The 13307-nt window shown below is 33.7% G+C and overlaps 2 protein-coding genes across 2 annotated transcripts; both read left to right on the top strand.

Moving 5' to 3' along the window:
• Positions 1–2078: 2078 nt before the first annotated feature.
• LOC147385753 (uncharacterized) lies at positions 2079–3547 on the top strand. The gene has a single exon (XM_086423460.1). The coding sequence runs from the start codon at positions 2409–2411 to the stop codon at positions 3192–3194; it is 786 nt and encodes a 261-aa protein (XP_086279586.1). The 5' UTR covers positions 2079–2408; the 3' UTR covers positions 3195–3547.
• An 8200-nt stretch (positions 3548–11747) lies between these two features.
• Positions 11748–12669, top strand: LOC147385754 (uncharacterized). The gene is made up of 3 exons (XM_086422030.1): positions 11748–12014; positions 12203–12384; positions 12501–12669. Exons 1-3 carry the CDS (start codon positions 11942–11944, stop codon positions 12519–12521), a joined length of 276 nt encoding a protein of 91 aa, XP_086278156.1. The 5' UTR covers positions 11748–11941; the 3' UTR covers positions 12522–12669.
• The last annotated feature ends 638 nt before the right edge of the window (positions 12670–13307 follow it).

The raw sequence follows: 13307 nt of genomic DNA on the forward strand, positions 1-13307 counted from the left end.
GAATTGATACTGAATCGAGAGTACACATGGCATGCCTAGTGTTTGCAAATTTGAACTTGTGATTGCTAGTGATTTACTCTAGGGTCCATCTTGGATACACTGATAGTTTTGGTACAATCTTCTCCAAGTATAATCTATTTGGGTAGATACACAGATATCTGTATCAAAATTAATGAGAAAGTTGTACAATAAAATGAAATTGCTTGCTTCAATAGGTTTCATCTTTGAATCTCGGGGTTCAGTTACTTTATAATGTGCTCATATGGCATATATCTATTAAATTACTTGTGCCTTCGTTTCAGCATTTTCTACATATAAGCAACAATGGTTATTGTCCATCGAATCTATACTTTGTACTCCTCTCTGCAACCACTGCCTACTCCCCCACCTAATACTTCTTTTTGTCTCCAAAAAGAATCGAATCTTAATTTTCCTCTCTAGTTTTACAGTCTTGGGTGGGACCGTGGTTGGTTGGAATCTTTGTTGACCTTAGAGTCCTTTTTTCTTGTTTTTTTTTTTTTTGACTTTTCTGTCAGTTGTCGGTAAGAATAAGATCAGTAGATCATCTTACTCTCTCTCCCATCGCATTTACTTAACTGACCTTCCCTACCGAACTCGTGCTCTCATCTAAATTGTTACCAAGAATATCAAATTTGACCTCCCAAAAAGCCACGTGGCACATCATTGAGATCCATGTGTCACAGGGATGTAGGAGACACATTACACATGATGGAAAATATGAGCGATAGTCTCATATCGTCTGGGTATCATGACCTTGGGCTATATCCAAACCTGGGGTAATCCTTTCCCAACTTACAAGTCGGTTTTTTAAGGATGAGATAGGCCCATGAGTTTTTATACATTGATAGGTTCTTGGGAGTCTTGGGGCATATCTCTTGTTCTAGCTATTTCACAAGATCTAATGTCATGTTTCAAAATTTGTTCTTTCTAATATTTTATTTATGTCACGTGGTTTGATGTTATGTCTTGAACTTTATCCTTTCTGATTTCGTAATACATATTCTAGACATGAATTTTTTTAAAGAGACCTTGAAATTTTTTAAATTATTGGAAAGTCCTTAAAATCATAGTTGGGCCTACACATTTAAATTAGAACCCATTGATTAAGTCAAATCTCATATGATTTAGGTTTGTTTTTTTATAGATAAAACCTATGATCCAACAAATTTCAAGTGATCTATACAAAGTATTGAATTCATACACCCAATAAACTAATGAACCCATGGTTAAATTCAAAGGCCACTAAAATGGGTAGGATCAATAATCAAATATCATTAAAATTGAAGATGTAAAATCTGGCTAGATTCGGGGTGTAATTGAAAATATCCTTTTATCCTAAATTTATAAATACCAAAATCTCCTTCATTTGGAATGAGGGCCTGGATAATTTTATTTCAGAAGACAGATACTCTCTTTCTAAATAAGAAGAAGATTTCAAGTCTTCCCCTGCAAATAAAATAAAGTTCTTCAAGAGACTTAGACTTCGATTAAGGAGATGATCAAACCTAAAAGCTTTCTCTGAAAGTTAAGAAATCTTTTTAGTTGATTAAACGTGAAGCACGAAGAGAAAAAAGTCACACAAAGGCTTCACAAAAGATGAAGTACAACAAAATCACAACCTTCTCAGTAGATTATGTGCGAAGTCCGGAGAGAAAAAAATTGCACACATATCACAATCTTTATTTTTGTATTTAACTATTAGTTAAAGGAAAACATTGAGATTTAACTCTCATTTTTATCAAAATCAATAAAATATTATTCGCAAACTTATTTCACACATCTCGAGTTAGATTTGTGAAATTTGTTATCGACACATATCAAACAATGTATTTAATCGTTTGTAAAAGATTAACCTTTTTGGAGCTGAGTATATACTATTCTATGCCAATCGATAGCTCTCTCAAAACTTACTCTTATCATAAGCCGATCATTGTTGAAACTAACTCTTATCACAAGCCAATCATTATCATACTTGTTTAGTTTGATTTCTTCAATAAACATCCAAACTTCATGTATAAAGGTGTTAAAGTGTTGGCATTTCACATTGAAAATTTTCCTACTTAAAGGGGAATATTTCTCAATCCGACGAGTTAGTAAGGTCAAAGTCCATTATCAAAGGGTGACTGCTAAGTCCAAATCTCAACAGTTTTTAAGTAGAGAGTCTCTATAAGAAATAGTACAAGACCACCGAAACAAGCAACCTCTGAATGGCCCATTCGTGTACAATATTATAAACCAATTAGAATCACAGATATAGCTGAAAAGCTTCTCTCGGAAGTCGTAAACAGAGCAGTAGAGAGCAAAAACAGAGATCAAAGAAAGCGAGAACCTTTTTTTTTCTCGAAATCTCGTTATTTTCAACTATTTCTAATCGGATTTGTCTCAAGATGAAGATTTTCTCGAAACCCATTTCGAGCCCAAGTCGGGTCGAGCAGTTCCCGCCTCCATTACTGAGATTTCTGAGAAGCAATGGAGGGAATAAAAGCAGGGGAAGGTCTCGTTCGAGTCCAATGTTCATTCGAAAGAAGACTGAAACAGAAAATGAGACACAAGAACCATATTCACCCAAGGTAACCTGTATGGGTAAAGTTCGGGTCAGAAGATCGAAGAAATCCATCACCACAAAACCTCGGTTTCGATGCATTCGAAAGGCTCTATTTTGTAACAGTTTCGATGAGAAACAGAAACCCAGATCGTCTCGGCCATTTTGGAGAAAATGGTTTGTGTTTCTTCAAATGGGGTATCGAAGAAAAGTAAAAATCAAGGAAACCAAACGAGAAGAATCAGAGGAAGAAGAAGATGACACAGAAGATGAAGAAGTTGGTAAGGTTTTCGTTTCATCGTCTCCACCGAAGAACGCATTATTGCTCATGAGATGCAGATCTGAGCCTTACAGAGCTTCTTCTCTAGCTAATCGGCTCTGGGGTTCTCCATTGGAGGCAGAATCAATAACAGAGGCACAGATCGAAGAAAAGTTGGGATTTTGCGAAGGGCTTGAAAGCTCAAGTAATGAAACAAGTTCCAAAACAACTAACATTGTAGAAGAAAAATCAAAGATAGAAAGATCTCCAGCTCGGCCTCTCATACTAACAAGATGTAAATCTGAACCAGCAAGAAGATTGACGAAGAAAAGATTGGGTTTTGTAGACATCTCTCCAGACTTTTTTGACTGATTATGATTTTTTGAATTTTTTTATTATTGGTTTTGGGTTGCTAGAGAAGATGGTAACTGAAAGTCACACCATCTTTAGCTTCTCTCGGTGTCCCTTGTTTGCTAGAATCTTTATCAGAAATTGATATTTCAAGGTCCGATTTGTTATTGTCAGGATCATTAAACAATATAAATGGTGTGGTGTATATATATTATTAAATAACCTGCAACACATTTAATGATATTGGTAACAGTGACATTAACCTTGGAGATAGTAAATAGTTGTAGAAATTAGATCTTTTAGAATCCTTTTTGACATTTAAAGATGAAACATGAGAGTTGAGATTGAGCTGTAATGTATTAAATGATTGATTTATTTTATGGGTATCTGTATTAATTGTTGTTTGGTGTTTAGTTGCATTTCTTCATTTTTCAATTTCAATTCTTAAAGGCTCCATGAAAATCTAAGACAACAAGAGGAGAGAGTCCATCAAAAGCTATATTATTGTTGGGCTAAAAATCCAAGGCAGAGACTCACCCTAATGGAAGAACAAATCATTATAAGGGAGTTCTATAAAGTTCATAATTTTTTATTAGGTCTGAATATTCGGAATTAATTCAGTATAGCACATTTAAGTTACAATTTTGATTTTCGGAATCTATGACAAAAAAAAAAAAAAAAAAAAAATGCTTCTATAAGATAGAGGGTACACCTCTATTTATGATAAAACGAAGTAGGTGGAACATCAAATTGATAGGTCAGACATAGTGTTAAGTGTAGTAGGTGAGTAATTGATTCGAATTATACTTGTGTTACATGTGAGATGTCAGCTCGATCGATCGGTTTAAGTTTCATCTATCTCATGCATCAATTGGTTAGATATTATCTAGTTGATCATTTCATGTCTTTAATCGAGCTCTTGATAATGTTCCTATTTACACATGCCTAATATGTGAATCTCGAGAATGATTAAGTTGATTAAGATTTTAGATGTAGCAGTTGAGAGGCATGTATTAAGTATCGAGTCTAACTTATATCTCAAGGTTGAACAGATTCGATTCAAATTAAGTGTAATTTATTGTACGTATAATCATTATTGGGATGATTTAGTAACCTGAGTAATTATAATGGAATAGCTAATAGAGGAAGTAAAAAAACCAATAATTAATAGAGTTGTGCTAGTCTGACACCCCCCCATGCCCCATTACAAAATTGTAAATTATTTGCCTTGGGATACATAAGAAAAAGATTTTTGATTTTGCATATCTCAAGGCAAATGATCTACGATTTTGTGATGGGAGCGTATGTCCAAGGGGGGCATCAGAAAATCATTATTCTAATTAATATAGATTTCAAAATGGTCTTGGTTATTGCATAATAATTTGAAAGATTTACTATAAATACAATGTGACATGAATCGTGCATAAACTATTGAGACTCCCCACATGTGTGCAACATAGTGAATGAAGAAATCGACAAAATACTCTCAATTGGATTTACACGAGGAGCGATTCAGAAATGGATTGTCAACATAGTTGTCGTGCCAAAGAAGAATAAAAAGATAAGAGTTTGCATTGACCTAACAATTATCAATAAAGCTTGTCTTAAAGATAATTACATTTCAAGTCATCTAATGTATCTATCATGGATGGGTGTGTGGGATACAACTAGATTCCCAACACTCAAATGATAAAGAGGAAAAAAAAACAAAAAGAAGAGAATTTAATGGAATTTGAAAGTAATGTCTTATTAACGTATAAAGGTTATGGATGAGAGTTAAATTAAAATTAGATAATATATTTTATTCTAATTAGAAAAATATTCTTCTAAATAAATATATTGTGAATATTTCTATGGGATGTAGTAATGGGCTGGGCCGGGTCAGGTTGGGCACTATAAAGCCCTAGTCTAACCCGAATTTGTCGGACGAGCCCCACCCAACCTTTGTGGGCACAATATGAAGGCCCTAGCCCCTGTTTCGTCAGGCCGACTGGGCTCGATTGACACCCTTAAATAGAAGTGTACACCGATGAAATTGATAATAATTTCTAATTAGCTTTTTACAAACCAAAGTGTATGTATGTGTCATCTCCAAGAAAATTTTTCAAAATTATCTGATCTTAAATATGTGGTGTGGTCAATGATCGTATCTTTACTATTTTAATGAGAGAACACTAAGTAAAGGATTGTTTACACATTTTTTTTTTTTTCAAAATATCGCCCCACATTCCAAAAATTCGCCCAAGTCACATTTAAAATTATTATTATCAAGGTCTTTTTTGGTCAAAATGAATAAAATTACAAATGCATCTCCATAACTTTTTTTTTTTTTTTTGATAACTAGGTTGTCTAGACTTACGTTCTGACTAGGAGGATCGGATGAGTCAAGGCCAGAACCAAGGCATATGGGACCCTCCCCTAGGTGCAACGCTAGCACATCACACACACCAAGTAAGTGATGAGGGAACGCCCTCGTAGGTGGCTCAAGGAAATAATGCTCATACTGGGTATCAAACACAACCTACGGACTCTCACCGTTTATTGGATTTGAAATTGCCATTGAGCCACCCCCTCAAGTTATTTATTTAATCTTTAAAATTTCCTTAGTTAAAATTTTAAATTACAAAAATACTTTTGTAACTTATTAAATGATAAAATATCATATAATGCTAGATATTTATTTAAATTTTTTAAAATAATCTTTTAAACTAGTCAGAAAAAAATTTAATTTCACATATATGTGCATCTTCACTTATGCCTTCACTTTTGGTATTATTATATAGCTGGATTATGTTTTCATTGTATTACAAGTTTAGGGTATAATCATAATATGATGATGTGGTAATAATAGTCTTTTTTATTTATTTATTGACAATTAAATTATATATGATTCATCTAATTTTTTGGTTATTTATAGATCACATTAAAGATAAGACACAAGACACAAGACACAATACCCAATAGATTTTTCCCTGAATGTTGAAAAATTGACAATCGATATATAATTTAAATTACAAAACGTCTGTAAACAAATTAAAACCTTCAATTGCTGCAATAGTGAGGATGTTCAGTTGGCACTATTGTCTAACTAAAGTCATGATAGCAAAGTCGATTAGGTTTGTTTGCCCATCAGTCGGGCATTGTTGTCTAATAAAGTCATGATAGCAAAGTTGATTAGATTTGTTTTCTATCCGACAATCATGAAACATAATAGTATCCAAGCTTATCATAAGTTTGTTTGACTAATTTCCAATTATTTGAGAGGGGGTAGATAAGATATATCTTTCCCACCTCCCACTTCTTGATATTCGTGATGTGAGGTCGAGTCGTCTTCCTTTGACCCCAACACGATGATTGATCCGTGTCTATCAACAAAGATTGAATGTCTTACGATATCTTCTTTTCTTAGAGATTGCACATGTTTCGTATTAAAGTGCATGGATCTAACTCAACCTCAAAACCATGGTTATACAATTAGGATAGTCTCCTCTTTATATACTGCACAGATTGGATTCTCATAGGAGATGTGGGACTATCGTTCTAACACACTCCCTCACATGGGACATCATGTGCAGAGTCAGGGAAACACTTTCACACATCTAGAAATAGACAAGTTCAATTCTAATACTATATTAAGATCCATGGGCGTAACTCAACTTCAAAACCATGGTTATATGGTGAGGGTTGCCTTCTTAAATACCTCACGGATTGGACTCCCACGGGTAATGTAGGATTATCATTCTAATAGTTTCGAACATACATTGTTACTCACGATATCTTTCCGTGACTCGGTGAAAAAAGTCAAAAGGTACAAAGGGCCAGCTTAAATATTTTTCTATAGATTGAAGAAGCTCGCCAAATATGCCTCGGTATCTATGGAGAGAAGAACTCCGGTAATATTTGATCATTTGAAGCACATTTAGAAAAAGAAATAAGGGAAAATTGATTTGCAGAGCAAATAACAGTTAATATAGATTTGTGATGCATGTTATAGCAAGAGAATGATCATTCTTATTCATTATTTATTGTTTCAGATTTGAAAGCAACATCTCTCATCATACTTTCAACCAGTAAATCAGTTCATAAATGTCATTTTTACCCTTTTTTTTTTTTTTTTTTTAATTTGCCTAATTGAAATTTAAGTTATCATCTCATCGGAGAAGGTATCGTCCATGGAATTAAAGTATGATTAAAGTGGAGGTGAACTTCTAAGTTTTAGAAATGATTTTTATTTTTTGAAAAGTTATAGCCTCGAACATGCAACTTCGATAAGAAGATATTCCTAGGGATTCTCATTTATGTCCGACCTTCTGCCTCAAATGTCATTTAAGATAGGAAAAAACTTTGAAGCGGCAGGGCCGTTTCAAAATTTTGAAGGAACCCTCTCCATTGGATTACATGTGGCATTTCCATAGAGGTATTCCAAAATTTGGCGGAAATGTAGAGGCGTGAAATAAATTCGCAATGCCATGTGTCTTGTAACGAGGAGGATTCCTTCAAAATATGTGTTATTGAGGAACTATACTCATTAGATTTTCTCTAATTCATAAATATTGTGGATGGTTGATTTTAAAATTTATTTCCTTCAAGAGATTTGCACATTAATTGTGTTCAATAGCAAATGTCGACTCCAATATTTGAATGTCTGTAAGCTTATTTTTAATGAGATCAATAATTTGGTGATGGTAGGAATTAAACATATATCTATGATCTCACCACCCATAGATTTTATCAACTGATCTAGTTGGATCCTTCGTCTCTCTTAAAAATAAGTTTTTTTTTTTTTTCTAATCTAAATAATAAAACACAAAGGGGGTTGTCTTCCCCCAATATTTATCCCCACTAAAGAATGGTTGAGATTAATCTTGCACGCATCTCAAGGAATAATTTTGATTTTATTCATTTTTATCTCCTCCCTTTCTAATAGTTGTGATAAACGTATGCGGTCTGTACATGACTGGCATGGCAAAGACACAAAACCATATATCTTTTTCTTCAGGATACACAAGGAAAAAGATCTATGGTTATGTGACCTTGCCACGTCAATCGCATATATGTTAGCGCATCGTTTTATCATTAGTCTTTTTAATAATACATTTTCAATTTTATTATCTTTTCTCTTACATCCCATTTTCAATATATCCCTCTAACTTTATTCTTTTTCCTCTTTTCCCACTTTTTTTTATAGTAACGCTTTTGATATAGATATTTGTTTGTAGAAACAAAAAAAAAAAAACATAGAATCGTGATAAAATGACTCTCCATGTGGCATACTCAATCGACTGACAAGTTTGGAAACCGTAGATCTTTCCGCCTCGATATACACAATTGCACTTGTCCACGTCAATGAGTCAATTGAGAATGCTACTTGGCAAGTCATTTTATCATGAATCAAAAACATAATGTGAGGAAAAAAAATCTACTACAACAACAAAGTCTTGTCCATAAGATTTTGGGTCGGCTAAGTGAATCTCGTTCTTCCAACTATGCCTAGGGATAGAAAATTTTATATAAAAAAGAATAAAAAATCTAAGCCATTTTTTAAGTAACAATGGACTTGCGACTTGCAACCCCACCTTGTTGTTCGAGGTAAACCATTGAGCCATAATGATGGACATGGTAGGTTGAAGTTGTTGCCTCCCAATTAGTAGAGGAGACTTAAGGTCATATTCCCATCCAGCCTTAATATAGCTGACCATATATGAGAGGCACCCATTCCCATCCAGCCTTAATATAGCTGTTTATATTGGGCCCAGCTAGACATGAAATGGTAGGCAAAACATGGGCATGTGATCTTCGAAGTAATAACGAAAGAGACAATTACAATCAAAATTTCTTTTGTTATTCTGGCTTAGAAGCAAAATATGTGACCAATATGAGCTGTATTTTTGGTCCAAAACTATGGCATCTAGGCATTATATGATGGCTATAAGCTTTACCATCATGGTTTTAAAACTTGGTTTCGTGTCTCATCTCATCTAGGCCCGATACCGAGTCGTCTTGGATGAGTTTTTCAATATATTTGAGACGTCCCGTTCAAAAAGTTAAAAAAATGAACATGAGGTATTAAATCTCTGTCAAAAAAGTGATTTGTGTGTTTGTATCATTCAGCCCTGATACGAGTTAACTCGGACAGTACGTCTTGGTCTCGGACGAGTTTTGAAACCATACTTACCATGCAATGGTTTTTGTTGATCATGATTGTGCCTTTTGTGGTTTTTATGAGTAAATTTAATACGGGTATGATCTCAATATGATCATGTAGAAAGGATCGCCGATAAATTCCTAATTAAAACGCATAAATCAGAAGAAACAAGGTCAAAAAGGTGAATTATAGTGCCTTCATGTACCGTAACTTTTGACGAACATAATTTTTCGACTAAATATCATAAATGTTGTACACTAATTCAGAAAGCTAACGGACAAGATCTACAATATTGGTTCTTAATAAGTATCTTGAAAATAGATGATTTTAGGAGGTCAAATTATAGCATGAATAATTGGAAACTTATTAATTTTATTTTTTATGTTTTTATCTAAATTTAGGGTTTTGTAGTTGAATTCAACTCAATTTCTTATTTTAGGATTATTTATGTATTTGGTTAAGTTTCATGATCATTTACTATTTTAACCGTGTCACAATTAGGGCTGTCAATGGATTGGATCAGACTCGAACTTCGATCCGATAACTTTGAGTCGAATTGATGTTTTGAATTCTGATAACGATATAATCCGATATCTTATTGGATTGGATTGGATCAACCATGTCCCAATTCGATAGTACGTAGAAAGTATATAATTATATTATACATTTGTTGAAATGTAGGAAGTTTGTTTAGATTTTGTACATAAAATTGGGTTTAGCCCAATCCAACCCGATCTGATTGTTAATGGATCAGATCTGGGTATTAATATTGATTTTCAAAAAAACCCGATCCAATACTTATCGGATCAGTCCAGGATCCAATTATTATTGGATCGGTACCAAATCAACCCCGATCCGATCCATTGACAACCCTAGTCACAATAGAAGGAAAAAATCCAAGTTTGAAAACAACAGGCACTTTTGTGTTCTAATTTTTTTTTTAGAAAATCAAGTTAGGTAGGTTGAATTTCAGATCAAATTAAAATCCATTTGAGTTTTAAATGGGTTGGGCCTGATGTGCCTTCCCACATGACTATCATTTTCAAAATGTGATTGCATGCATGTGTGTTGTTCAATCGATCAAATATGTCGTGATCAACACGGATCACCCTTCCTAGAACCATAATTCCCTTCGAAAATGATTAAACCCAAATTTAACTCCTTTTTATTTAATAGCAAATGTGAGTTCCCATTTTATATTTTATTAAAGAATTTTAAAATTTTAATTTGATTTTTCTAAATTATCTTTTTTCATAAAAAGATAATTGCAAGTATATATATTATTAAAAAAAAAAAATCTTTCTATAGTATAAATTAAAGTCTTTTCCAAAACTCTTATATTAGAAATAAAAACATTTTAAAATTTTATATTTTAAAATGGTTCATAAAAAACAACTGTTCATTGGTTCGACAATTAAACAACCAATTCTGAAAAAAGATGGTTATTTCAAAAGGTCTTGATCATAGAACAAAACCCATTTTACCACAAATTCCAATCAGACCACTCATTCTGATTTTTGAAACACTGCTTCTAACTAACGTGATTAATGGTCTTAGTCTATATGGCTGTAGGGAATTCGTTTTCAACAAAAAAAATGAATTTCTTTAGAAAATAAATTCTAATGTTTGGTTAATGTGGCTTCAAGAGGTTAAATAAATAAAAAGTGGGGCCTTTTCCATCTGTAGGGGCTCGGCCCGAAGATGTAAAGGACTGAGCCATGCTACATTGGTCCATGTTGGGGGTCAAGGGTAGTGCCCCGAGACGAAAATTCTTGGGTAATTATATGTATTTTCGGGTTGGGGTTTCGTTCCAAAGATTTGAGAACTTGTAACCAATCTTTATCGTTGATAGTGGATTGATCTCCCCTTCTCTATGGATGTAAATCATTATGTTCTGTGTTTGTGTTTATTTTCAATTTGGTCTTGATCTTGTTATGCTTCCGCACAGCAGTTTACAAGTAAAATGCACATTATATACCTAAAATTCATATTTTCCGGAAAAAAAAAAATGTTTTTCCATCCATTTTTCATGCGCAATCATACCAACCCTAAATTCATTTATACTGTTTAGATCTACTGAGGGAGATATAGTAAAACTCATTTAGAGTAATGATTTTCGGACTCCCCCATGTGGCATTCTCAAAATACTCTCTTGAGGTGGTGTGTGCTAGAACCATAGATTTTATGTCTCGGGATACACATATGCAATCCCCATAAAATCTATGATGGTTCTAGAACATGCCACGTCAGGAGAGTATTTTGAGTATGCCACATGGGGTAGTCAAATTATCACGACTCATTGATTTAAGGGCAGTTGTGAGTTGTGACTTCCAGGCAAGGGTTGTCCTTTGGTTTTGGGGTCCAATAATACACACATGGGGTTGTCTAGACAGAAAAATAAATACTTTGCTTTGGTATTATGTGGCTCCCGTCCATAAATATACAGCACGTCGACACGCCCAGTTTGCAACTACAATTTCTGTGTCGATGGGGACGGTTTCAATTGTTAAAAGCTCATAAACCAAACTGATTGTCCTTGATTCTTTCATGACTCAATACTCATAAAACCACCCCTCACTACAACCAACACAAGAAGAACTACAAAGGAAGAGTGGGGAATGAGATGGAGCTCAAATCTAGCATCACCATGGCTTTTCTTCTCGTCCTCGTTCTATCCAGGCCGATGTTGTCTCAAGGTTTGCACCCATATGAACTTGTATAATTTTTTATTTATTTTTGGATATAATTCTAATCAGATCTTAATCCCATCTTCACTAGAAGATGATTTGTTATATTAATGTACACCTTATTACAATGTATCATATCTAATATTCTGTTAACGTCGGTTGACCCGTTAAGATGGTAATGCTTTAATTTTCTTCAGGACGACCAAATATGGTGCATTTGAATAACGAGGTCTACGAGATAGACTATAGAGGTCCAGAGACCCATTGGTATGTTCCACCACCTGATCGATCGGGTGGTGGTAATCCTTCGATTCATCATGAAAGCGTCGTGGCACGTAACAAATTCAAGGGCCCAAGATCTCATAGAGTAGGAAGAGATGTAAGATTAATTCCATAAGAGGATTTTTTTTTTGTTCTTTTCTTGTGATTTGAATTTTGGATATGGGTTTTGCGTTGTTAACACTAATTTTTTCTTCTATTGTTTTGTTTTTCTAGGAAAAAACCATTCATGGATAAGAAAGTTATGGAAATGGAGTGAAAGAAAGATAGGAGAATGTTGTATTTCTTAACTGTAGTCTCTATATTTTCTACTTTGTTGTGTAAATGAGGATTATGAATGTGTTCTATTGTTGAATCAATAAAGAGTTATTTTAATTTGCCTTCATTCGATCAAATCCATAACGAATTCAGCTGCTTTCATGAACTTTTGATCTTCACCCAAACAATGAAATAGTTTCAATATAGCAGAGTTAGATTTAAAAAAGTCCAAACACATCTCGATGAAATAAAATCTCCCCCGTGTTCAAATTATTCGACAATAATCCACATTAGGAATCATTTATTTGGGTGAAATCTAAATATAATCAATGGTTTGTAATCATTGATATCTAGCCCAAAATTAAAAATGTGAAATCTAAATTACTAGAATTCTCCAATTTACAAAAGAGCACTTGTGTGAAAATGTTATATTCTCCAATTTTTTTCAAAAAATCGATAGAATTCTCCGAATAAGGGACAAGCCGATTAAATTGGTGAATCGTCGGATTAATATATGATTTATTGATTCATTGTTAAATAAGGTAAAAATTTCACCCTTCAACCTCAAAATCTCATCTTCTTCAATTTTCAAATCCCAAATCTCAAGAGTAATATAAGAATTTTAGGGAGGTAGAAGATGATCATCTTCGCCAAAAAACCTCCCTACAAATTTTTTGTGAAATTTTAATGCAACTTTTCCAAATTTATCCGAAATTAATCAAAAGGAATTTCTCATTGCACCCACCTTGTTTGCTCACTGCACCA

The sequence above is a fragment of the Akebia trifoliata genome, chromosome 14, assembly GCF_017979445.1.
Source record: "Akebia trifoliata isolate Shusen 1 chromosome 14, ASM1797944v1, whole genome shotgun sequence".
NCBI lineage: Eukaryota > Viridiplantae > Streptophyta > Magnoliopsida > Ranunculales > Lardizabalaceae > Akebia > Akebia trifoliata.